General features: G+C 44.5%; 1 protein-coding gene across 11 annotated transcripts; it reads left to right on the top strand.

Moving 5' to 3' along the window:
* The first annotated feature begins 956 nt into the window (after window positions 1-956).
* gpatch8 (G patch domain containing 8) lies at window positions 957-27675 on the top strand. 11 transcript variants are annotated; one of them, XM_034538658.1, is made up of 9 exons: window positions 1126-1172; window positions 5219-6201; window positions 9554-9572; window positions 12353-12425; window positions 17533-19957; window positions 21443-21529; window positions 21663-21806; window positions 21923-22053; window positions 22485-27675. In XM_034538658.1, the coding sequence occupies exons 5-9, from the start codon at window positions 19931-19933 to the stop codon at window positions 26437-26439; spliced, it is 4344 nt and encodes a 1447-aa protein (XP_034394549.1). In that variant the 5' UTR covers window positions 1126-1172; window positions 5219-6201; window positions 9554-9572; window positions 12353-12425; window positions 17533-19930; the 3' UTR covers window positions 26440-27675. The 11 variants fall into 11 exon arrangements, with proteins under 11 accessions (XP_034394544.1, XP_034394543.1, XP_034394549.1 ...); XM_034538654.1 differs by having other exon boundaries at window positions 1133-1172; window positions 5219-5296; window positions 19890-19957; XM_034538657.1 differs by having other exon boundaries at window positions 1133-1172; window positions 5219-5296.
* The last annotated feature ends 1 nt before the right edge of the window (window position 27676 follows it).

Below are 27676 nucleotides of genomic sequence, written 5' to 3'. Positions count from 1 at the left end.
GATTTAAAGAAGGACAGCACCAACATGTGTCGGAAAATAAAATGTAAAAGACATTCATTCCCATTCACACTAGTACCACTTTTGATAAAGGCATAATACGGTCTGTTTGAAACTAACTGTTTATGGAATTATATAAAATATGTGCAGGTTTGATCATATAAAACAACATACCATAACCTACAATGGTTTTTAAATGGACTTTGCTTTGTTTGCCCACAAGTATTAATCAGACAATGGCATTAACACTGGATTAAAATACATCAATGTATATATATATATATAAAATGTAATGTAATATATATAATGTAAGTTGTTTAAGTGCTTCATCCAGAAATGTGCTGCAAGTTCCGAGTCTGCATCAAAGAAGATATTGATGATGTGGAAATACCAAGTAAAATCCGTGGATATCTTCCTGTCACATAAAGGACCACACATGATGATGTGTATTGGACATGGGCCCTCTAACAAATAATAGAAAATAAATACAATGTTAGAAGGTTTAGAGTAATAGGCTACGAAGGTCTGTCAGTTAATTTGTTTGAATAAGCTTATATTTCATTTGAAAATGTAAAATAGTTTAGCACAATATGGAATAGAATAACAAAGATTTAAACACTAGATATATAATTGCACAATAATGCAGGACCTGCATTAGTTGCTATTGTGCTTTACTGGTGCAATTTTCCAGACAATTCTGCAATTAATAAAATTAACAAAAACAAGTGACGGCCAGTGAAATAAGTACTGTGCATCTGTGGGTCCTGGAGCTCATGCCATGCTATTCATGCCACTTATTTTCCTGTAAACAAAAACAAAAAACAGCTGTCAGCAAACCAAGATTGTAAACAAGTGTAAAATGTAAATGTCCAAATAAGTGCAAATGATCTGCATCATACAAATGAATTACTGACATTACAGTATTCACTTCACTTCTTTCCCTCATGTGAAATTGTGTCATCTCGAAGGAGATTGTTTGGGGAGAGGTCAATTCACAGTGACCGCATCGGTCTCTGCGAAGTGCACATCACCATCATCATCATCACATCTTCAGCAGCAGCAGCAGCAGCACAGCGCGATTCAGTTGGACACAGACGGAGCGACAGAGAAGCTGCTGCTCTGTTCAGAAAATGGCCGACAGATTTTCTAGGTTTAACGAAGAGCGTGATTTCCAGGTAATGCATGTAAGACGATTCACGGTTTGGATATATTTTTTTAATATCACGTCCGGGTGTTTTTTAGCACTGAAACACGGGAATAAAACGTCACGTGCATATTCGCGTTACTTCAAACTGCAGTCGCGCATTTCAGTCCCAGATGACGCCCGCTAGCACCGCAAGCTAGCTAAGCTAACGCTAGTGCACTGCGGCTCTTTTGGCTTTTAACTTACGTCTCGGTGTTTTGTCTGTGCGCCACGTTTGGTTCCCGTCGTGGGTGGCGAGCTGCACCGTTATGTAAACAACGCAACAGAAACAAAATGGATATTTAATTACAACTTGCTTGTTAGTGACCTTGGTTATTTATCGACATACGCTAACTGTGGCTAGCTAGCTAAACGTTAGCACGTAGATAGCTGGTGCGCACATTTGTAGCACTAGCAAGAAACGGCTGTTTCATTTTGACAGCTAGAATACAACGATTATACTTAGCTATGGCGGTTTAATTAACCTGTTAACAGTTATATCTACATGTTGGTGAATATATTTAACTGTGCAACGGCACCTGATATGTGAGGCTTAAATATCGCTTGAACGTCATTCGCCACCAATTCGCAGATTTTCCAAAACGGTATATCTGTTTTTATAACTTGTGTGTTTTGCTACTGTGAAGGAAACACCATGTCATCGTTGCTTTAGTTGTTGTAACGTTGCCAGGCTGATTTTGCTCACCTGGATGTTGTTTGTTTCTATAATGCGACCTTAAATGTATTTATTTTCTGGAAACAAAGCAGCTAGTGACATGGGGATGTGTGAGAAGTTGTGTGAATTTAAGCATTTTTGTGTGTGCAAATGCATCTCTCTCTAATGCACATTAATAACATTGTTATTGTTGTCATAAGACGTTATTTCTGGTTGTATATTTACAACTGTAGTACCAAAGCTGAATGGCCCAAGCCCACATATCAGCTGTTTGTCTTTCACTTGCTAAGCTGTGTGTCTTTCATTTGCCTATTATCTGTGACCACACCCAGTAAAACCAAACACAATATTACTGATTAGACATAAGTAAGATTAAAATACATTAGCTTTTTAGTTTTTTTTCTCCCTAGAACAATTCTGTCACTCATCAGTTATATTCATAAAAATTCCTCTGATGACATTATAACCTCCTTGCTTTACGCAGCATCACTCATACTCTGTCCATAATTATTTATTTTTAAACCGCCAAACATGTTTTTGGTTTGACATTTATTGTTATTGTGTAATCTACCAACTGGCGGAACAAGTGAAACATTTTAAGTATAGTGGTGTCATTCTGCTACACGCGCTGTCTCAGAAGCAAGATAATTAGTACAGTACAGTTTTATGCAGTTATTGGAATCATCCTTTTTTTGGGATTACCTGAGAGCTGTTTTATTTATCATTTATCTAACGTTTTCAAAACAACACTTTTATCAATTAGAAAAGTTGTCATGGTATTGTATAAACATAATCAGAACTATCAATGTCGAAATGATAATAGATAGTGAACATATATGGTGACAAAAATGTCTGCCCATCGTAGCATTTTCATTGATCTGTTTGACCTTGTGGTCTTTTTTCCCTCGTAGTTTTGTAAAGGAAGTCCAGAATTGACAAATCAACAGTGATGTTCAGGGTCAGAGGAAGGCATAGAAAGAATAAATGAGTTGCTCCTAGTATTTTTTGTTCTTTTACTTGTCCCCTCATCATAAGATGGCAAGTGTTTTTGAACAAGGAGCCGGTGATGCTCTGGCTTGGTTTGAAAGATTTTTGGGCGTCTTTTGGTATTGTAGAGAATAGCTGTGAACTTTGCTACAATCGCTGTAGTTGTTTGTTGTAGAAGCAGTCAGTTTTTTCTTGTAAGAAATACTATTTTGAAATAGGTGAATTACCAGACATACAATGAAACCCATTACAAGTGTAAGCATGTATAATTGCCTGTGAAATTACTCTCTAAATGCACTGTGTTGCTGCCCAATGGGAACTCCAGTATTCTGCTCTTTTTCTTTGGTCACAGAGAGGTGAATCGCTGTGTGGTCTGACTGAGTCTGTTGAGGACAGCTCCGGCTCAGCACAGTGGAGCTCTGTGTGTGTGAGATTGGCTGCATAGGCATTCATATGCTCAGTATTCAGAAAGTTTCTCTCTGACTCTAAGGACTAAAGCCTGCTGCCAAGCAGCAGGGCGCAGGAAACACCCACAGACGATCCACCTAATATCTACAGCCCAACCAGTCCAACAGCTTGCTCTGCTCTACTGATTAACATTGTTGTTGGAGCTTTAGCATGCAGCTAATCTTGAGTTTCAGAAACACACCAGGCTATTTATGAACTGGCTGGCTGTTGCTCTCTCCCTTCCTAATTTGAGGTTGTATGGAGCATCCATTTCACTGTTTAGGCACTTTTTTCGCTGCAAATTTGCTCTTCATCCGAAGACAGAACGATGATCACTTCTATGCAGCATTACTGTAGTGTTTGTGTACCAGATTCTGGGCAATGAGGAAGCAGCAATGAAAATGAGAAGTCATCGTGGTGGATGGGGGGGCTGAGCCGAGAGTCAGCAGAAGGAGAGATGGTGGTGGAAGAGCAGGGAGCCATTGAGTTGTTTATAAGTAAATCCTTTGCTTTTTCCTCGCATCTCCCCTTGTCATAATCCCCGGTTTCACTCACGCTGATGAGGGGTCCTGTCTCATCTGGATTAATAACTGCCAGTGTGGCATTAAATCGCCTCATTATTGTGGGCTGATGTGAGTAGTTGCTTATCTCTGCAAAACCAGATTTCCCTGGGTGTAAGCCTCTTGTATGGCCCAGCCCATGTTACATTTGGTGTACAGTAATTGTTGGCTGTGCTGTAGCTGTAGACTGTAGAATATTTTGCAGTAGAACAAGAAGTCCACAATGACGCAAGAAAGTAACCTGCTGTGCATGTTCCATCTCTCAAATAGACATGTCCTCTGGCTCGTAGCTGCAAGCATCTAGTAAATAATACACCCCAGACTATTTTTGGGATTTTTCAGTTTTCTGCTTGTGTTAAGGTCAGGAGAAAACGAACTCACAAACATGACCTTCGTCTCTCCACTGCTGTTCACACACACACTAGTTTTGGTTGTGGTAGCAAGCCCATTACTCACTCTCTGTCCCACCCAGGGCACTGACTTAAAAATACATTTGTATAAGTAAAGCCGTGCTTCAAATTGACACAACAAATGGCCTGAAGAGGAAGTCGTACATCACTGCTGTCACTCCTGGAATACATTTGCCAGGAAATAAAGAGACAGAAAACTTAACTCTGTCAAGAACATTTTCAATCAAATCTTTTAATAAACTAATGCTTGAAGGCTTAAAAAAAATATTATAATAACTGGAGAATGGGACTAACATAGTCACATATTTCCTGTTGTAGCATATACCTGCTGGGTTTACTTCTTTCCTCTGGTGCATGGAGCTTAGCTTTGCTATGTTTTATTGTGATGTTTCTGTTGTGTATGTTTAAATATAAATCAAAAATATTTCTTTATAAGGCTCTTGTTGAGCATGCTATCTTGTGTTGTAGCTAAATTAACCGCTTAAAATTATTTGGTGTGATTGACTATAATTAGACTAATGACGTCAGTGCTTTTTCATAAATAAACCTGTGTCAGTGTCTTGTGTTAGAATGCTTGTGTAAACTAGTGTTTACTGAAGGATCTTTCTCAGAAATGTATTTCTGTAATTGCTACCAATTATGGCTGCAACTAATGATGTTTGTATTTTATAGGAATCTGTTGATTTTTCTTTTGTTTTGTTATTAAAAGATGTTCATAAAATAGGGAAACATTTTCATTTACGATTTTCCAGATGTCTTCATATTGGCAGAACGGTCTGGTAAGATCAGAAAGTGTCATCACTTTGCTGTGATGCAGTCTTTAAAACCAGGAAAAGACAACGTTTCTATCAACAACCATATCTCGTATCACAATATTGATAATAATATCAATACATTGCGCTGCCCTACAATCCAGCAAATATGTCTAAAATAATCTTTCAAATGTGTGTGTTCTCAGGGTGGGAGTCACTTTGATCATTATGAAGAGGGCCAGTTGGAGCTGGAGCAGGCGTCCTTGGACAAGCCCATCGAATCGGTAAGGCCGCATCCATCATCCGCACCATTGGACCAGCTGTGAGAGTGGATGATTGGTCCAGGGAGGAATAAGAACCACACCTTTTTTTTTTTACTCCATTCATTCTGTCTAGATGCATCCAGTGTTTTCTTGAACACACTTGCCACCTAACCTGTAGAATCTCATGCCCATTAATGCCCTCTTTAAGCCCCCCTCCCCCTCCCCACACTTCCTATGTCCTCTGCCTACTCCCATTTCCTGTGTGACAGTTATAATGATTATGTATATGCTAGATCCTCCTGTTTTTAATGTCCAGATAACTGATAAACATTTGATCAGTCTCTCATTATCATTGTTAGCCATCTTAGCACTATGAGATGAGATGACTCTGAAAGCATGGAGTGGATAAAGCACTGCCATTGATGGCTGTTTGCTGTCATTTAGAAGAAATTAGGTATGTGGTAATATTTTATTCTGGATATTGATTTGAGGGAGTTTTGCTGTAGGGAGCCCTGCAGTCTTGTTATATTTATTATGTAATTTACTTATTCAACAACTCATAAATAATCATAAATAAATACCTACTTAAACAAGAATAAGCTCATGTCGCAGGGCAGATTTACATTTAAAAGCAGCCGGATTTGGTAGTTGACATTTATACATCTTACTTTTACGCCGTTGCTTTAATTTTTCTGTGACAAAAAAAACAAGTGTGCAGTGCTTATTCCACTCCATTTAGCAAACAAGCTAGTGCACATAAGATGGTGTGAATGGCTACATTTGTGTTTGAATGAGTGTGTCTATGTAGCTTTAGAATTCATGTGTTTGTGTCTATAGGACAGTTATCTTATTGTACACAACTTGGGGTGTTCGACATTTCTCTCCTGCAGCGAATTGGCCCCTATTAGCTAAGCAGCAATGACCCGGTTTGTATTTGCACGCTCTGCTTTCTTACTCCTATCTTTAGGGTCCTTGTAACGCTTCTCTTACTGTCTTTCTCTCTCTCTCTCTCTCTGTTTCACTACTGTCACACTCTACCTCTATTCTCCCTCTCTTTCTCTCTCTCTCGCTCCCTCCCTACTACACAGTGATTCGGTGTACAGTACCCTCTGTCATTCTGTGCTGGCATGGTGCTTGTGCAACTGGGACTGCATTTTTCGCTGAAGAGGCACAAAGATAATAGCGCAGGAAGTTCACGTCTTTCTGTCTTTCCTACTCTTTCCATCCCCCTCTCCCCCTCCCTCTCTGCCACTGAAGCACTGTGGTGAGCAGGCCCAAACTCCTCTTACCTACACAGTGTCGGGTCACCTCTCCTCAACGTTATGGATGTGCTTTGTGAGCCAATCGGATAGCATCAGCAACCTGGTATCAATACAAAATAATGGTGTAGTTTTCCCAATCTGAAACCGATGCATTGAACATTTGTATATCAGTTGTCAGCCATGGTAATGAGCAATGATAGGTTAATCATTAAGAGCTTATAAAATAAAATAAATGCATGTTTTTCTTCTCTATTTAAACAATTCATGTGACAAATTTGCAGCATGACTAAACTAAAGTAAATTATTGCTATTGTAGATAAAATTATGTAAGTAAAATTCAAAACAATAAACATGTATGTTACAATTTAAAGTAGATTAGACTAACAACTTCCAATCTTGTTTTACATTTAAATACATATTTATAAGAATGTATATATTTGTTATATTTATGTCAGTAAAAAAGAGCTGTAGCCTACAAATGAATGTCTGTGTTTCTAAGCAACAGCAGAAATAAATAGTCACCCGAGCTGACCATATAAACATTACTTTAAAAATGACATGTCCTACTTGAAAGGAAAAACACCATTTACCATGTGCTTTCTAGAGCTAGAATCTTAAGAACCAAGAATATTTAAAATGGATGAGTTTGATGTAGTCATACTTTGTCACAGGCACACAAACCTCCCACTGTGCGGGTGGAGGAGGAGGAGGAGGAGGAGGAGAGAGGTGGCCTGCTCACCTGGCTTGAGTGGCTCTTTGGCTCCTGCGCTATTATTTGTGGAGGGGCGCTGAGGGCCGCGCTGCAGCGTGACACAGCTCTTCACAAAGCTGTGAAAAAAGGAGGAAAAAAAAGGCCACATCAGAGGTGCCGTCACTTAGTCACCAAAAATAACACAAACCAATCTCTTTGGAAAGTGCATGCCCAAAGAAGAAGGTGGCAGACTTTTTCATCCGCAGGCAAGTAACCACGAAAGTTTGCCACCGATTTTAAAAAACTGTTAATTCTGAAGATAATTCTAGAGGATTGGGTGCGCTATGACAAATGACAAAGCTCCTCTTTGAAAGGCAGCATGCAGTGACTTACTTACACTGCAGTTAAATGCATAACTTAAACGTTGCATTCAATATTAAAACATATAGCATGTGACCATGTTGTTAGAGACACAGACCTCCGTAGTGCAAACTTCTGGTAGTTGTCGACACGTGTTCCATCCGTGACCTGTTGGTGGACGCTTCAGCCCAGCTTCTCGGTGCCCCTCCCCTGCCACTTATTGTGTGTGATCTATAGGCAGCTAGAGGTCTGTGGTACTTTTATTGGGATCTTTTTTCTCTTTCTGTCTTTTCCCTCTGGCCTTTGCTCTTTCTCTCTAACATTGTTTTTGCATTGCATGTGTTAACTTGGTAGCATTCAGTACTATTATATCTCAACAGTCTGTCCTAATCACTACTACAGTTTTCCTCCCAGACTCATCCCTCCCACGTCCTCTGCCCCCTTCCAGTCCCTCCAACCTCCCTCCCTTCCTCCCCGACCCGATATGCAGCGGGCAGCCTCAGAGCCACAGAAACAACGCATACGCACCAGAAATCTAAGACACGCCAGTATACAGGACATATTCTTCCATAGCAAAAAGTTTGTTTTGATCTAACTTGGTTGCCTTAAATGGCACAGGGCGGGAGACACTTTAGGATCGTAGTGCATCAGCTGTTACTGAATTAAGCGTGCATCCTTTTGCATTATAGCCAGGCATTATGACACAGCTGTTTGTCACTGATAATCCTCTATTCTATATTGTGCAAATAAAAGAAAAAATTATGGTTTTATTTAATCCTCACCCACATTTCTTACAACACAGCAAGCTCTCTAGTTGGCACCAGTCTTAATCCAGTGAGCAGCGGGAGGGGGGGGGGGGGTTCAAGGTCATTGCTGAGGCCCTCCAAGGGTTCTTTTTCAAGTTGGCAATGGAGTAACTTAACAAAAAATAAACATTCGCCTGACCACCTTGCTTCAAACTCAATGGGAATGCGAGTGTTAGTGGTCTCTGTTTTAATTTAAGACGTTGGAGAACTTTGATTAACTTTGGTAAACATCCGGTTGACATCCGGTTGATGATTTGAGCCTTCAGAGTGGAGGTAAGTATGTATTAACAGTTTTATTAATTGGACTTTGCTTCTGTCTTTTTTCCCATCACTTGGTTGATGAAATATTGAATCCCCTCACATTCAATCTGACGCATCCACACTTTCATCTCCATATGCTGGGAAGTAGGAGCCTTCTGTTCTTAGTCGTGTGGTTCTTGATGCACCGGGACAGTGCTGTTTCCATTTAGTCACACCGGCATTAGCTGAGCTTGACGACGGGAATGTGCCGATCTGCGAGAGTTAATGAGGAGCAGCAGTCAGCGGGCCGTGCCCTCCACCAGCACTTACCAAAAAGAGATTCCTCAGGGACGCAAGAGAGGTGATGAGTAACTGCAGAAGCCCACTTCCCTCGAGGGGTTTGTCTCGGTTTTCTTTTCAAAACATGCAAAAAGCTTAGATCTGCTGTCATCCAAAGAAAATTACATAAAATATGTCATGTGGGTTCATTTAGGTTTAGTCACTTATGTGGATTAATATGCCTGTTCACAGGGACACACAAACACAGCCATACTGTGCACATACACACAGCTGCATAGACTAATGCAATCCGGTTCCTAAATACTCTGAGGTCTCTAGGTGGGGTCCCCTGCATATCACTTCCCCTTCCCCATATTTCTTTTAGAAAACATCCCTTCTCGTAGAGCTCCTTTTTGTTTGGATAACATTTTCTACTTTTCTTTCTCCTGTATTAACAGACAGTTGGTGAATTTATTGACATGCCTACCTTTTTTTCTGTTTTGAATACAATATTGTGTTTGTTTAAAAGAGAGAGAGATTTAGCATTTTTAAAGAACTTAAAGAGAAGCTAGCAGAACTGCAGTTGAAAGCGTTTGGCCGGTTTCTTACGTTGTGTCACGTGTGACTGTTTTTTTGACAGCCCAGTATTTTAAAGCCAGGTTCGTATGGAAATGCCTTCACTCCACTTGCACTGCTGTTGGACTCGCCGTCGTTGCTTCCATCCGTCTGTCTGTCTCTATTCTTTTGGTGCACTCATCTGTTGGTTAACACACAGTCTGCGCCTCATCTCCGCTCTCTAACCTTTACTGAGCCCATTTTGACTAATCTCTCTTATTAGTTGCGACTGATGCCTCATCCAACCTGCCCTTGTTTTTGATATTATTTTTTTTTTAATCTCTCTGAGATCAAGAAATAAAAGGATTGGAAGAGGAAACAGGTTTAATTTAAGGCAGGGCTTATGTTCTCTAAGCTTTCAGACCATTTCATTACACAGCCTTTAGTCAGACTTCTCTGGAAAAATAAACAAATCAGCGAGTGTTTCACAGGCGGCTGCTTTAGGGAGCATTTTATTCTCCTCCTTTCTCCAAGACTCATAGATCAGCTAATCCCCAAAATCAATATACATGTTCACTATGAGCGTTGCAGCATAATGCTGCAGTAAGGGACAGAAGCATAGCCAATGCCGGTGGGAGGGGAGGCTTTCACTGCAGCAGATTCTGCAGCGTTTTCCTACACAATGAATATCGGGTTGTCCTTTCATGTTCACCAGGCAGGAGGCGACACCCACGATCAGCCATTTAGCCTGCACAGTTCTGAGTTGATACAGGGAGGCTGCCTCGGCCCGGCACAGATTCCTTTCTTATCTCTTCCCGCGGCGGAAGGGATCTGACTGTCTCGCAGAGTAAAGCACAGCTCATACGTCCATGAAATGGAGAGGATGAAAGAAAATACCAAACAGGAAGTGAAGCCTCTCCCTATCTTGGGAGGCGAGCATCAGCCAGATGTTTTTGGATAGATTTATTCCGGTGTCTGTGATAGCGATCAGTTGTTGTTTTTACAACCGACATACTCATTTATTTATTTTATTTTATTTTTTTCTAACAAATGGGGCAAAGGAAGGCAACAGTTGAGAATATTTAAAAAAATCAAAATCAAAAGACCTTGTAAGTGGAGATGCAGTGTGTGCTGTGTGTGCGACTACCACTCCCCTTCACATGCACTAACCCATTCAAGCCCAGCTCACCTCCACCACCCCAGAAAGTCACCTCCACCATGGCTCAGCCTGCTCTGTTCTGCCCCCCCCCCCCCGACCCCCCTCTGTCCAGACCTCCTCTTTTGCCAAAGAGAACTAATTGAGCCCTGTTGAGCCATCACCTTTCTCTCTGTGCCTGATCCACCCGAAACTAACACAAATTGGAGTTGTGTTTCACCCGCCCTCCACCACCAACTCGCCCCACCCTTCTGTATGTGTACCATTCACAGTGCGCTACTAACACCGACGATCCTTTTTGTTAAAGCTCTTTAACAAAAAGCTGCATGCTGTTTTGTTCCAACCCCTCCACTTTCTGTTTGTGAAAGTTGATGTCAATCTCTTTGTGATTATAAATATCCTTTTTATTTTTTTTGGTTTGTATGTTTGTTTTTTTTTTTTGGTAGAATGCAGCACTCTGGTGAATGTTAGACAAGCTTGGAATAGTTATAATCACAACAGAAAAAAAAAACACTGCTTATTAAGAAAATCATCGTTTATTTGTGCTTGAGGATGTAGTGTGCAGTGGTGGGACGGTCTTGCATTTCACTTAAATGTTTTTGTTTTCTGACCCATACTAGTGATATAACGGTCTCAGACATGTACATTTGGCCCCAGAGATTTTCCTTGTTGTGCTTGTTCTTGCGCTCCTCCTCTTGCCTCTTTGGTGTATTGTCAGTCGCCTGATCTTGTCCACATCTACAGTGTTTGTACACGTTGTCATAGCAATCATTAGTATTGAAAGAGGCATACATTGGTGTCTTTTTAATAATGATTTTAAATCAAAAGTGTGCACATGGTTAGGACCAGGCCATTGATAACAGACCAGAGATGCTTGAGGTGTCCAAAAACCTGCACAAAAGCTATTTGTAGCGCATCGAATGGGGCTACATGCACATAGTGTCTCCCTCTCTTCACCTGCACACCCACATACCCCCTCACTTGTGCATATTCTGTCCACCCTGGGCCTTGTAATGGTAATCCAAGGCCCACTAGCTCCACTTCTGTCTCTTCCTCTCGCTATATTTTTGTGATAGCTGCATATGTTTCATGGTTTTACGGAATCACAGCAAGCTTGGAGTTTCTGGTCTTCGTTTTGTTAATGCAAGATTTCCATACCTCGTTTCTGTGTCACTTTTGTGTGCAAAGACCTTGCTCTGTAGTGGTTCATATATGTATGCGTGTGTGATACATATATTGTCCCCTCCTTCCTCCCACTCCTCCTTAACTTCTCAAGTTAGTGGATGTGACTTTATGTGTTATTTTAGTCATCCCAACAAAAACAAAAATAGAAATGCTCATGCCCAATTTCTTTGCTTTAAAAATAAATAACTCTGAACTCCTATTGAAGGAGGTTGTCCTGTAGATTACAGGCTACACATAGCCTCATGTATACAACGTAGTAGAAAGCCTACCCTTTCTCTCAGTCGCCCACCCTCTACCCCCTCACCCCTACCCGCCCTTACACCCCTTGTGCTGGAAGACACTGATATTACACGCTGTAGGTGATGTGGATGATGATAATGATGATGGTGGTGGTGGTGGTTGTGCTGATGATGATAGTGTGATTTGAGTGTTTTTTTATTTAGCTTTTGTTTTGTTTGTTATTTGATCAGTACCCAAACGGGGAAATGCTCCTCTTATTATTGGAATATCTTTGGTTTTTTTCTCCTCTGTTCTCTCTGCTAGGATAACATCGGACACCGGCTGCTTCAGAAACATGGCTGGAAGTTGGGGCAAGGTCTCGGCAAAAGCATGCAGGGTAAGGAATCCCTCTTCCGTGCACCTATGTTCAATGTATGCTGGTGGTACTGAGCCTCCACGCTGTCATTTGTTTTCCCCCTCACATTTCCAGGTTTTTTATTTTTTATATTTTTAGCAGCAGCTTTTCTCTTTCATTTTCTTTCTCTGTCTGATCTTTCCCTTTTTGTGTCTGTTGCTGGGTAAATATGATGTAAACAAATGTCGTTCCTGTTGCTGTTGAAGAGAATGATTCAGAGGCCTTGTAAAGGATTAAGACAGGGGATTCCTGGGGGTTTGGAGATGGAAGTGAAGCGTTTATTTGTCTTTCATTTATCCGTTTAGTTAACAGCAATCCAGATTCAAGTTAGCCTTTTCCCCCTTCAAAAATTAGTACACAGTTGTGTTTACTTCCTGTTTTAGCCGAGGGGTTATGGACTTGGATCGCTGATGTGCCAGCACATAAGTCTGGGACCTTCTCCAGATCTTACTCTGAACGCCTGCTTACAAACAAAACGCCCTCTGATCAGCTGACATTGCCGGGTTTATGTTTTGGTTACAGGAGCGAAATGTTGTTCCTCTTCTGAGGCATGGGTCGCTTACTTTGTATAGGGGGGGCGGTGCCCCAGAAGTGATAATGAAAAGCACATGGTTTACTCTGAAAACAACAAACCCCATCCAGAACCAAGTTTTACAAGACTTGTCCTCTCAGTCCAAATCTCTGTAGTCTGTCATATTTACTCAAATCTATTAATATTATTTGTGCACTAGAAGTTTCCTCTTTTTATTTTAAGATCAAGGTTTGCCGTCTCTTTGGAGTGTAGTGAAAGCACTACCAGGAAAATGCTCCGTAAGATCTGCACGTAGAATTAGATAAGACGCTTTCAACTAGAAAGAGGTTTACTTTCTGAAGACCTCTGCAGTCCGATGGCCCCGTTGATATCGGCTTGCTGCGGGGCTGAACACAGCGGAGTGTGTAGGTTGGTCTTGGCTAACGTCAGCACCTCATTAGCTCAACCCTGCTGTGCTCAGAGGCTCATTGGCTCTGAGGCAGTGGTGCAGAGCCTGCTGAGCCTGTTCCTGTCTCCTCATCGGATTTCTCTCTTTCCTCCTTACTTTTGTAACTCCCTCTTCATAGCCTCACCCCTCCCTGCTGCACTTTCTCCACAGAGGGTGATGAATAGCATTGTCCGTGAGTGATACCATCGCTGGCAGGCCAATGTGTCCTTGCAGTTTGCTAAGATAAGAGCTTTTTTTGTGTGCATCATTTCTGTCTTTCCTCCTCCACCGAGTTTGTTTTTCCTTCTATCCTCTCGGCTCGTACCATTTTAACCTCAGATCTTTCATTCCTTTAACACTGTCGTGTTAGCTGTAGCATGCTCAATATCAGACATTTTAATGAGAAGCAAGCACACACCCAAACTCGACAAGTTACAGTCTTACAACACATGAACAAAAAGGAGTCGATGCAGAGCTAGCAAAGTGAGTGAATTGCTTAAATGCACACGGTAAATCTAAAGACACAAGTTATCCATGTTGTCCACGCGCTGCTTAATTCAACTTGTAGGCAGCATAGTCAGATTACTGAAAAGTCCATGTCATCCTCGTGTTTGTGGGTCGGGTTATGAGATTTCCAGTTGTCTGTGCAGACGGAAAGACAGAAAACTGTGTTTGAGAACTCTGGACGTGCTCTACTATATTAACACACAGCGTTGTTTACATGCCCATTCGGAGTAGGTGTTAACAAAAAGGTGGTTTATCGTTGCCGAGACAAGTCCCTACTTTATCAGATGACTGCTGTGGTGGTAAATTATTTATTTTTTCATGACCAAACGAGAAGGAGGAAGAAGGAATCTATCCCATTTCCTCCTTTAGCGCCTCGGGTGGTATCCGATTTATTTGCCTCAGTGGGGAAATAGTCCGAGAGGCAGGTTTCGCAGTAAATAACTTGTATCTTTGTTTATATCTGCTCTCCACATTATCTTATTTAAAGAGCCTTGATATATTGTGTTTGGACATTTAGACATTAAATGTTTATTGCGTCTATTGGTGAGCTGTTGAGCTGCTCCCTGGGTGCCCTAGCACCTCTTCTGCATGTGCATATATGGCCTTGGCTCCCGGTGTCGTCTCGTAGGTATTCTTGGCCTGATGATGACCAGGACGCCGCTTCATTCTGCGCAGGCTGTATGAAGGGTGACACCACGGCAGTAATTTGCCAGCGTGGCGTTTGGTGTCCACCAATTTGTATCTTTCCATCTGGCCTCGAACAGCTGAGTAGGGGATCTATTTGATGTGCTAAGGATGTGTGCTTTGTGTGGAGGAGAGAGCAAGTTGCAGGGGCTGACTGGGCTCTTGTTTTTGCCTGCTGGCACCGCTGATGTGTTGTTATGTAAGCGTCCGGCTTCGTGGGCAGATGAGACTGCGGCAAAGTGTGTCCAGTTGTTTTGTAGGAATTAACGGCTCACTGCTGGAGCCCACTGTCTCTGCTCTAATTTGCTTGATGCAGGAGTAGACCCACAACACAGTTGTTGCACCCTTGAATTGCATTGAAGTTTGCTGGATAATCAAATATAATCTTCCTCTCCTTTCCTGTCCTTACAAAAAGAGAAGGTTTACTTTCTTTTTTTAAAAACATTTTTGAAGTGAAAGAATTGTGTCCCCTTTTTTAAGTTTTTCACTGTATTGACTTTGTTCTTATTCTTCTTTTTGTCCTTTTGCCCCTTTTTAGGTAAGGTTTGTTGGATCCCCTCTGTATGTCAGTATGTGTGTGTGTGTGTGTGTGTGTGTGTGTGTGTGTGTGGGTGTGTTTTCTTTCTCCCACTCTGCAGTTGACCTCAATGTAACACCCCTTTTACAGTGTACCGTAGGCTAATGGCCTCTGTCAGCTTCCTCCTCTTTGCTTCATAATCACTAAACCTTTATTTCAATCTGCACAAAGAGTACGAAGTGCTTCGATTTGAACAAATAACAACAATCCATTTTAAATCGAGGTAGATTTAGGAAGCCATGATTCCATCACATCCCTTAGAATCATCGTCTCCACGTGTTTTATTTTTTCCTCTTTGAGTTTCCGTTGCTGCTGTCGGGTATCTGATTGGCTGTAACCACGGCTAAGACTTTGAATGGCTTGCAGAGTAGACGAGTTTTCTCCCCTCTGCTTGTTTGCCTGTTTCTACCTCCAAACCTGTGAAACTTGTCTGTGTGTGTGTGGTCGTTATGTGGGACTGAGATGTGTGTGTCTGTTACTGACCGGGCCATAGAGTCAACTTACAGGGAAAATCTCACCACCACCACCACCACCACCACCACCCCACCCGAATGTCTCTGTCCCCATGGTTACACGCTCCCTTCCTCCCCCCACCCCTCCTGCACAGCATGTTTGTCCCAGAGGTGCACTCCTGCCTGCCTCCAAACCGTCACACTCACCTGGGGGCTTTAAGCAGTGTTGGAGGTAACGCGCTGAACGACTACTTTCACATGATGGAGTGAAATTAAACCCTCCAGACGGGTTGCATAGTTCACATTTTCAAAGTGTACTTTGGTAAAACTGCTGCCACATGGCGACGCAGACCCCACTCTAAGCACTGCTTAAAGCCTTGCTGGCTCTTTCCTCAGGTACATTCTTATGTGGGTCATGTGTTCACTTGTTTCCGGGGTTAAGCACATCCCAAAACAAGCTCGCTGGCCGTAGGAGAGCCAGGAAATGAAAGAATCTCAGGGGGTGGGGGGATTTGCTAACTGGGCTGACAAGAGTCTGCGGGGCAAAATATAAAAGCTCAAAGGGGGAAATGGTGGTCGTCCCTCGAGGCATCTGTCATCTAGGACTAGATTAAACCACAGCTGTGTCTGAAATCATTCACTCATTCACTCCCAGCCCACCTCTGTGTAGAGGACTATCTAGTGAGCTCACCAGCTAAATGAAAAAACTCTACCGGACACTCCTCGGTTTTCCTCTGCGTCGTCGATTACGTCATAACTGTCCGATCACCGTCAGCTGGTGGGGAAATGCATCCTAAATACCGACGTGCATGTTTGTGATAAATACATATCGTTGTTGAGTTGCCTGTTTGAGCAAAATGCTCTTGAGAGCTTTTATTGTGAAACGTAAAAAAGCGGAAGCAGTAAAGCGGTATATGCTGTTATGTGGGGGCGTATTTCCCCAAATTACTAAATACTTTGTGGGTGTTTCTGTGGTGATGCTCTCTCTCTCTCTCTCTCTCTCTCTCTCTCTCTCTCTCTCTCTCTCTCTCTCTCTCTCTCTCTCTCTCTCTCTCTCTCTCTCTCTCTCTCTCTCTCTCTCTCTCTCTCTCTCTCTCTCTCTCTCTCTCTCTCTCTCTCTCTCTCTCTCTCTCTCTCTCCTCTCGTCTGTCTGCCTGCCATTTTTACTTCGGTGCAATGCATGATGGGACCTAGTGCTTGGTTCGTGACCATCGGTTGTGCTCCACATTATAGGTACTTTGAGTCCACTATAGGGTGTAATAATAATTCTCACTCGACATTCGGGCAGTAAAAAAATGGCGAACTCACTATCTAAATCCTCTATAGTGAGTAGCGAGTGATTTTGGACACGTTTTTTAAAAAATATATACAAAAAGACACTTTCCCTGTAACAGACTCCAAAAGTAGATGTTACTTTTGATTTATTAAAGATACGCTTCTTCTTTTTTCCCCTTTACCTGTCTGACTCAATATCCCATCAGAATATGCAGTGTTTTGTTAATCATCACCTCAGCTCCTCCAAAGACACTTTGGAGGGATTCTGATGGGATTCCTAATTGTTTCTGCTTGGTGACGGTGAAAAAAGTGACATTTTTTTAGTTTTAAAATTTTTTTTTTACTGATTCGGGACTCGTACTATGTAAAGGGGGGCTAGTTTGGTAACTTGGGGTCGCATGCTGGTTGAGACGACGCCAGGCTAAGAGCTGGGGGACGGGGACCAGTGGTTGGGAGAGAGTGGTGAGAGGAAAAATCCCTGTAAGCACTTAGCCCTGAGTGAAGGGATGGGGGGGGGGACACACACTGAAGCCCCTCTGGTATTAAACCCCCCTAAACCACACTCCCAACCCCACCCTCCCTTCTCTATGTGCCTCAATCTTCCTGCTTAACCAATTGGTGTTTCTTTTTTACAGTGATTTGATCCTGCCCATGTTGTGCTGATGGTAAACTTAGTGGTAAATGTTATTTTATCCCCCAATTGGATTGTTTTTTTATTTTATTTTAATTTCTCCCATTTTTATTTGTTTTCCTCTCATCAGAGCACCAATGCCACATAGGCTTTCAATTCTCTCTGTATTAGTCCTCATTCTGCTGCTTGTATATTATCATGCGTATGTATTACTCTTAGAACATTGTCATTTTGTTTGTTTTCAGTTTTTTCTTTTTTTTTAAACCTTGTGATTCACACCCTGTGATTTAGATGCACATTGTTTTTGTCTGGTCCCTTTCTTTTCCACTGGAATGGGTAATGTGGAAGTATTGTCACTGTGTTTAAAGATTGGTGATAGTTTGGGATGACTGTAATTGTTCATTAATCTTTAATTCTGGGCCATGCTTGCGACTCCACTCAGACAGACCACTGCAGTGGCCGACGAACAGACCCAGCACCTGTTTTTTGAGGGGGGGGGTTCACTTCTCTATCGCAAGTTGGGCAAAGAGCGTCTATCAGTAGATGGTCTCGTGATCTAGACGTCACAAAAATCCTAATGGAATGCGGCCTCAACAATTACGCAATCATGAAATAAAAGAGTTCGGTTTTCCAGCTAAAAGTCCACCCGGCTGACGGACACTGCAGTGGGACTGAGAGTCCAGCTAGGCCATTATGTGTTACAATGCCCATGCATTTATGATTTCAGAATGAATATGTCATTGGGCTGTGATGACTAAATTACTCAGTGAAAGCACAGGAATGACACAGATATTGGAATTGAATTAATAATAATTTTTACCTTCCTCCGTCCAAGAATGTGTCAGGAAGTTTAAAGTAATAGTTTAAGGAAAAGCTCAAAGCTTCCAAATGCATTAATATTTAGTGCATTATACATGTTGACTGACTTTGGGCTCTTTTTTTGGCTCCAAGTATTAATTATTTTGGCAACGCCAGTGGAAAATGTATCTTAATTTTGAGTCTAATTTGAAAATAAACCACTAGCCCAACTTGGCTCAGACAGCACAGCAGTTAAACTTTGATATGTATATTTTCAAGCCCAATGCTTGTTGTTATTCCATATGCCCAATGGTATACATAAAATAATAATTCATAAGAAACTTGAATATGTGGGGAAAAAAAAAAAAAACTGAAACCAAACTTAATTGATAATCACTATCAGTAAGATTGATTATTGTATCTGGCTGGCAACAGGAGCAGCAGAACTAGTCCAAATTATTTGTATGCCTTTTTGTTTTGAGACCCCCCCTCCCCACCCCTCTCCCCCTGTCTATCTATCTGTCTGTCTGTCCCCCCCTTCCTTCTCCTCCCCCCCCTTCCCATCCCCATGTTTTACCAGGTAAGTATCCCCATCCCTTGCACTGTCACCATGGCGATACCTGGCCTGTGACGTCACTCTGCTGTAGTTCAGTGCTTGTGTCCTTTTTTAATTTTTACTGTCTTTCTCTCTGCTTTGTTTGGCTGATTTATGAGTGGATTAAGCAATTCTGTGTCAATCTCCAAAGTAGTTTTGATTTTTTTATATATATATTTTATATCTTTAATGTTTCATTCTGTTTTTTTGGTTGTCTTTGGTTTGTTTATTTTCCTACAGTTAATTTCCTTCCGATCCAGCTCTTTTCACAGCTTACGTAATGTAAATTTAAATAGGATGGGGGCGGGGAGTGAATTTGGACGTCAGGACAGTTGAAGGGTGCAAGTGTCAGTCCGCCTGCGGACAGTTCAGAAAGAGATGGTGCAATAGGCCCGAGATAATATTGGGACACTCTCCATGGAGGGTGTCGCAGTGGTGCTCAGTGAGCAGTGGCAGCAGCTGCTTGGCCTGTTGCAAGTCCCTTCTCACACACACAAACGCACACTAACGCACCACACGCAGCCCCTCAAGCTGTAGCGTCCTTGATAAATTCTGCATTCTGGTTTAACAGGACTGCAGCAGTGAACGGGTGGAGGAGGGGTGGTGCGTTGTGCGCCTACACTGAGAAGATACGTAATCAGATTGCCGTCAAGCTGACAGTTTAGTTTCTAGTAGAACTTTAACTGTCTCTGTTGCCCTTAATTGCAGCTAATGTGACTCCATTCAAAAATGCAAATCGGCAGCCAGGTCTAACGTAACGTTGAAAGATAAATTGGGTCTCCGTGTTTGCAGTAAGCTGTGAGAATGGCTGGTGTTTGGTTCACTGTAGCTTTCTGGTCTCTTTGCACTTCAAGGCAAAATTCTCTAACCCCAGCACCCTATGCTCTAAAAGCAGGCTGTCTCCAAGCTGGCCCCCCGTCCCCGCCTCAGAAACTCACCTCGTCCTCTCTCTGTCTCTTTTCCCTCAGGACGCACCGACCCTGTGCCCATCACCCTCAAGTATGATGTCATGGGGATGGGACGGATGGAGATGGAGGTGAGACGCTGTTTATTTTACCCCCGTCAGCTGTTTTTACATTGTTCTCAATGAGGGCGTAGTAGACGCATCAGGCAGCTTTCAACGGTTCTGGTTGCTGCTCCACATCATCAGTGTCCAGCAGGGTTGGGCGACATTTAAACATTTCCCAACTTCCTTCCAAAAGCTCTTTTAGCTTTTCCCCCCTGTTATTGAACAGAAAAGAAGGCGAATATATGAGCAGAAATTTAATTTAATATTAATAAGTATGTTTTCTTTAATCTATAATCACCTTTTAAAATATGTATTGTTGTTGTAATACTTTTTTAAATGAGCTGTTTATGTCCACATACGGCCACCATGTTTCTACAGTAGACAAACCAATGACGGGCTCTCGATGGGGCCTCTTACTGGTTCTGCGTTGGACTCGCGTAGTTCTCCTTCACGCTTTAACCTAAATTCGCTCCAACGATTGCCGGGATGTTATTTGAAATCGGGAACATGTGGTAACGCAACCATTGATCATTCACCGATGGGCTGACATTGCAAACCGTCTCTGGAAGAATTATCGGGTGCTTTTAAATCCATGAAGAAAACACAGAGAGACAAGTTTCATCTGGAGTCGTGTAAAGCTCGGCAGCATCAAACTGTCGAGCAGATAAAAAGATCATTCTCTGAAATGATCAATCACGCTTCACCAGCCTGACGGACCAATTTCAGTGCGGTGGGCGGGTGCCAGAAGAGCACTCGCCTGAATGAATTTATAGGTGCCAAATGTTAATCTGTCAGTAGAGAGAGATTCATGGTACAGGTTATGTCCCTTAGCTCAAGTCTCAATGCTGCAACATGACCATGATCCTTTCGTCAAGATGGCTGTTAAAGATCTTGACTTCTGCTGCATGCCGAGCCGTGACCCCAAAAGAAACGCCTTCATGGATAGGTACAGACAGCCCATCAAACGTGAATTATCATATGATGAAGTAACACTCGCTGCCTCGATAAACATGAAGATGCCTTAAATCTGCAGAACGCAAACGTTCCTGGAATTTCAGTTCTTGCCCGTAAATTGCGTTTGACCTTCAAAGTTCCTGCTGAGCATCATTCATCTATCTTAAGGAGGATTGTGGAGGAATGCCCTCCCACAATCCATCACGTCTGCATGATTAAAATCCAACTGTCGCAGGATGAATATCTGCTCTGTAAATCACGTGTCCTGTGTTCTCCCCTACTTTTGCATTGATGCGTTTTTTGTAGACTGAGGACTTGTTTTGATACAGCCAACTGATTAAGTAGGACTTCAGTTGGACTTAATTAATCTGTCGGCATCAGAAACATGTAGGAAAGAAAACACAAACGGACCAATCACAGCCCCTGTACCCCATATGTCCACACAGATTAATACAACCATGAATGGAATATAAGATGAAACTGGACTTTGATCCAGGAGTGTTTTAGTTTTCTGCGAGTGCTGTAATTGCTGTGTCTGTCCTTTTTTTCTTTTTTTAGCTGGACTATGCAGAGGACGCCACAGAGAAGAGAAGAGTTCTCGAAGTGGAGAAGGAGGACACAGAAGAACTGCGGCAAAAATACAAGGTGAGGCCCGTCAGCCGTGTGTCATTCTGATAGTTTGGTGCTGGTTTCTGTCACACATACTCGTGAAGTGCATCTAAAACGTGGAATTAAAACACACTCACTGATTCCTTTCTGTATTTCCTATCAACAACAGGACCAGATGGAAAAGGAGGCAGCCATTGCAAAGGCTCTGGAAGACCTGAGAGCCAATTTCTACTGTGAGCTATGTGACAAACAGTACACCAAACACCAGGAATTTGACAACCACATTAACTCTTACGACCACGCTCACAAGCAGGTACTTCTGAATATCAATTCTCGCACTCCTAACGGGGATCCGTCTTGTCTTTTGGTTTTCTGTGAGAGAAGAGATCCTGATGGGCTTTGTTTCTCCCTGTCTTTCATGTGATGCAGCGGCTCAAAGAGCTCAAGCAGAGGGAGTTTGCTCGTAATGTCTCATCCCGTACCCGTAAAGGTGGGAAGAAGCATGAAAAGATGCTGCGTCGATTGCATGAGCTGGCTGAGCAGAGGAAACAACAGGACCGGTAAGAATTTGTTCCTGTACCGCCCTCTGCAGGCTGGGTTTCATAACATGTCTGTAGCTGTTGCATTGCATGTCTGCTGTGTGTTGAAGCGTCACTGTGCATTCTGTCAGGCAAAAGAAATATCACACATTCAAACAAAAATATAGATTTCATATTTTACCAATTTGTTTTTACTGAATCGGTTTTAGATCCTGGATATATTTTACAAATGCATATTGTAGATCCCTCTGTTTGCTTCTCTCTGAGATTGCTTTTGCAAAAATGAGATATTTATTCAGTGAGTGCAGTCAGTGATAGTGTGGGTTCCATGGTAACGTAGCTCTGACAGCGTGATGAGTACCGGTGGGGCTTATCAAAGGGTCAATCACGCCTGGTATCTTTTCATTCGCAAACTTTTTTTGACTCATTGTTGTCATGCGCTTGTGTTTCAGCACTCCAGGAAGTGGGCCCATGTTCAAACCTACGACGGTGGCCGTAGATGGCGAGATGCCAGAAGATGGCGACCTGACGCCGGAGAACACGGCTTTAACAGACTGTGTCCTGGAAGGATCTTTTGCAGATAAAAGTGAGGAGACCTCCCCGAAGCCGGTACCAACCATCAGCTTCTCTCTGGGGAAGAACAGCGCCACCTCCCCGACCCCGAGTGGAGCGTCCAAAGTCAGCGTGTCCTTCTCTTTTGCCAAGAAAGCCCCCGTGAAGCTGGAGACGGCTGCGGCAGTGTTTGCAGATCATGGAGAGGAAGCTATGGAGGAAGAGGAGAGCCAGGAGGGAGAAAAGGCTGGAGGGCAAGAGGAGACGTCGGGCAGCAGCACAAACAGCCCTAAGGAAGGATCCGGATCAGGAGGAGGTGATGAAGGAGAGGCCGCTGTTGTGGAGGAAGAGGTGCAGCCGCCTGATGACGGAGCCTCTTTAGCCTCCACTCTCAACAAACTGAAGATGATGATGAAAAAAGAGGAAGGATATGCTGGACAGGAGCCTCAGTACTATCACTACATACCTCCAGCTCACTGCCGGGTAAAGCCTCACTTCCAGTTTTTGCTGTTCATGAAGGCCACTGATCAGTGTCCAACCAAAGATGAGGAAGACGAAGACGAGGAGGAGGTGCAGGAGAAGAACGACGAGGAGAAGGACGACGACGAGGAGGACGACGACGACGACGACGAGGAGGAAGAAGAGAAGAAGGATGAAGATAGTCCTGAACAGACGGAGCCCGACGTCAAAGAGTGCAAGACTGAAAAAGAACAAGATAATGTCCCTTCATCCCCGGACCCTGAGCCAGCTCCTCCGTCGCCTAAAGTAAAGACGGAGGAGGTCTCTGCGTTAGAAGCAGAAACGGCTCCCATTGTACCCAGTTCCCCTAAACAGAAAGCCGAGAGTGCACAGGATACTCTTGATTCCAACTCGGGTCCTAAAATCCCCACAGGGCCCTTCTTCCCAGTGCTGAGTAAAGATGAGAGCACCACCCTGCAGTGGCCCTCTGAGCTCCTCGAGTTCACAAAAGCCCAGCCCTCCCTGTCTTACAGCTGTAATCCCCTCTACTTTGACTTCAAGCTGTCCCGCAACAAAGGGGTGCGCGGTGGGAAAGTGGCAAAGTCCCCGAAGACTTGTGAAGAATCTGATGGCAAGAGGAAAGAGTTGGCTGCCTCAACAGCTGAAGTAGAGAAGACGAATAAACCTGGGACCAGCACTGACAAAGACAAGCCAACGGTGGCGGGACAGCCCGGCCAACCTGAAGGTGAGGAGCAAAAGCTTGCGGCTGGCAGCAGTAGTGCCAAGAAGAAAAAGAAAAAGAAGAAGCATAAGAAGTCTGCAAAGAGCTCAAAGCGCAAAGGAAAAGACAAGGGAGCAAAAGAGGATGCGGAGGGCGAGACCGAGGCCACGCAAGAGAAGCCCAAAAAGAAGAAGAAACACAAACGGAAGAAGAGCAAAAACAAGGCTCCGGATCAAGAGGAGGCGACAGGTGGTGAAAAGGAAAAAGAAAAACCAAAGTCGGAGGATAAAGCCGTTGCCTCCTCTGTTACGCTGACAACCGGAGGGGGAGGTGCTACGGGAAATACAGGAGTAGAGTCGAGGAAGAGAAAACGCGCTACGAAGGAAGTGCCTTGCAAGTCTGGAGCAGAGGAAGGAGGAGTCGGAAAAGGCACCGACAAGGTCAACTCCTCAGAGGAGCACAGCGGAGCCAAGCGACAAAAGACCGACTCCAGTGCACCTCAAAGTGCCTCCTGCTCCACCTCAGCCCAGAAGAGTCCCGGTCCTGTTCGACCTCCCAGCAGCGAGAGTGAGGAAGAAGGGGGCTCCAATACTCAGCGCTCACGTCATCACAGGTCAAGTCCTCGGGAGCAACGCCGCCACCGCAGTGAAGAGTCGCGGCGGTCCTGCAGCCGCTCCTCGAGGCGGGAGGAGAGACGGGGCAGCAGTCACCGGCGCCGCCGAGGCCAGACCTCCCGCAGTCACTCGTACTCCAGCAGCTCTGAGCGCTCCTCCGTGGGCAGCAGCGCCTACAGCCACCGCAGCCGGAGCTACTCGGACAGCGACAGCGACTACAGCAAAGAGGGTCGCAGGCGGAGGCACTCCAAGCGGTCGTCAGACTCCGAGTACGAGCGGAGGGGAAGCCGAGGGCGGAGACGATCCAGGAGACGCCAGTCCTCTTCCTCCTCCTCGGAAGACTCCCGCTCACGTTCACGCAGCTACAGCCGCAGGAAGAGGCACCGACGGCACCACCGGAGCAGCTCCAGGAGCTCTAGTAGCTGGAGCCGAAGCACCAGCGCGAGATCCTGGAGGCGCAGCTACAGCCGGAGCCACAGCTCTGCCAGCCGCTCCTCCAGTTCCACCAAAGGCTCCTCTCGCCGACGAGCCCCGAAGGCTCGAGTTGAAACCGACGCGCAGCGCAGAGACTTTAACCGCTCTTGCATCTACCGCTCCCAGTCGCCACGTTCATCTTCATCACGAGGCCTTAACCGCAACGCCCATTCATCCAGCTCGCAGTCTCTGAGGCTAGGGGGCTCGCGAGATGCAGGGGAGCAGAAGAACAGCCTCACCGCTCGCCAGCTGCTGGAGAAGGTTCAGTCTAAGAAAAGCTCTGATGATTCTACCACAGGAGCAAAATCTGGGATTAAGATCAAAGACCCACCACAGGGATACTTTGGTCCCAAACTACCGCCGACTCTGGGAAGCAAAACCATGCTGCCGCTTTTTGGTAAGCTGCAGGCCGGGAAGAGACCAATGTTTCCCCTCACCAGACCTGTTGAGGGGGAGAAGTCGGGAGCAGGGAAGTGCTCTGAGGCAGAGGTTATCCTGGTAGAGCCCATCAGGGAGTTCCCCCCTCCACCTCCAGCTCCACCGGTCCAGAAGGTGGAAGAGGCCCCACAGATCACAGTGGTGCAAGAGGAGACGCCACATCCCACCACCGAGGCCCAACTGCTCCAGGAACCCCAGCTGTTGTTTGAACAGGACTCTTCCATGACAATGCCCCAGTACCAAGAAGAATCGGGACAGGACCCCTCTCAAAATCCCATGATGGACTCCCTCATGACAGAGATGCAGCAGCCGCCAATGCATGCCTACCCTGCTTACCCACCGCCCAACATGGAGGAGGACTGCATGGAGGCGGAGGAGGACGGACTGGCTCCTCTGGAGAGTCAGCCCATCACGTTCACGCCGGAGGAAATGGAGAAGTACGGCAAGCTGCAGCAGGCCGCTCAGCAGCACATCCAGCAGCAGCTCATGGCCAAGCAGGTGAAGGCGTTTCCCTCGGCCGCCGCAGCAGCAGCAGCCGCCGCCGCAGCGGCCGCCAACATGGCCCCGGCTCCGCCTCCCCCGACCATGCAGCAGATCCACATCCAGCAGCCCACCATGTCCATGGGCTCCGGTGCGTCTATCACCACGGTGCAGCACGCCATCCTGCAGCACCACGCCGCCACTGCTGCAGCCATGGGGCTCCACCCGGCACATGCCCACCACCAACACCCACATGCCCAGTTGGCCCAGGTACACCACATTCCCCAGCACCACCTTACCCCCATCTCCCTGTCTCCCCTGGGCCACTCCCTGAGCCACTCTCTCGGACACTCCCTGGGCCACTCCCTGAGCCACTCCCTAGGTCACTCCCTAGGTCATTCTCTGGGACACTCACTAGGACACGCCGGGCTGATTCCTGCCCACCACACAGCCTTCCTCTCCGGTCAGCCTATCCACATTATCCCGGCCTCTGCACTTCACCACACTCCCTTAGCGCTCCACCATGTTCCTCATGCAGCCCTCTACCCCACACTTTTCGCACAACGTCCCTCACAGGCTGCTGCAGCAGCAGCTCTCCAACTCCACCCACTGCTACACCCAATCTTCTCAGGGCAGGACCTCCAGCACCCACCTAACCATGGCTCCTGAGTTATGATACAAAGTGAAGGAGTTCTAGTCGCAGCACCCAACCACTGGAAGAAAGACTCGACCTGAACCGGCCTGGTTCAGGATTTTAAGATGAAGTCTTTGCAGCAACATGCAGGCAGTGAGACAGGAAGCTGTTGGTAAACTACCCTTTTACCGGCCAACACGGCGCAGGAATTGTAGCCACAAAGTGGTGCTGCCTGTGTTGTGACATTAACATTTTCTTCTGCCTCGTGAGTTTTCTTTCTTTTTTCATGTTTTGTCCCAAATTTCTAAACCGGTGGGGTAGATTTAAAAAAAAAAATTCCTCGATACTTTAGTTTCTGTTCCAGCTTGAGGTATAATAATATTAATAATAATATCTATTTATGTTTCAATGATAAATCGGCGAAACCACTGGAGTTTCCTTTTGTTTTCCCACAGACGAAATATTCAGTGTTTTTCTCATTTTGGCAGCCAAAGACGTAACGGCCGAATCCCGCTGCGAGGGGAAGTACGTGATGGGCGAATGAAACGTACTTATATTCACTGATATCGTTCATGTTTTTCATATGACTACTTGCTCTCTATTGGCTCCTTGGTCTCATAATTTGTAATGCAGTAACTTGTACATATATCAGTGTGTAATGTGAAGAATCCCACCAATGATGACCATATGAAATTCCAGCTGTGGGGTTCCGAATCGGTATGACATAAGAACGCCCTCTCTCTGGTTTGAGGGGAAATGTGATGTGGGCTGTGGGCGGGGGCGGGGGCTGTGGGTGGGGGCGGGGACACCCCGACACTGTGAGGCAAAGCGCCTGTTCCCTGTGGTGAGGGTGCACCTGAATAAATTGCACTGAAAATCTGTACATCGAGATGGTGCGTTTGCATCATGTAACAATAAGATTGTAGAATGCTGCAATAATTGTATTTTTCTGTTTTTAAATTATTTTCCAAAATGCTCTTCAGAAGAAGAGCTGTGTTTTTTTTTTTGTGTTGCTTTTGTGTAATTTTGTAAATACAACTGCTGTAGATTAACCTATTAACATTCTAGAGGTTTTGGTATTGGAAAAAAACAAACAAAAAAAGCAAAAGATGAGACGTATGGGCGACGGTCAAGTGTACGTATTTTATCACGTTTGTTTATAAATTAGCCCGCTGAAGATGGGCTGAGGCGAAGGATCGTGATCTGTCAAACAGTAGCAACTCTGTATTTTCTAAGAACTTACTGTTTCAGCAAATAAAATCTTGAGTTCAT

The sequence above is a fragment of the Cyclopterus lumpus genome, chromosome 8 (genome assembly GCF_009769545.1).
Source record: "Cyclopterus lumpus isolate fCycLum1 chromosome 8, fCycLum1.pri, whole genome shotgun sequence".
Lineage (NCBI taxonomy): Eukaryota > Metazoa > Chordata > Actinopteri > Perciformes > Cyclopteridae > Cyclopterus > Cyclopterus lumpus.
The sequence above is the reverse complement of the archived record's forward strand: the minus strand, read 5'-3'. Positions and strand labels throughout refer to the sequence as shown.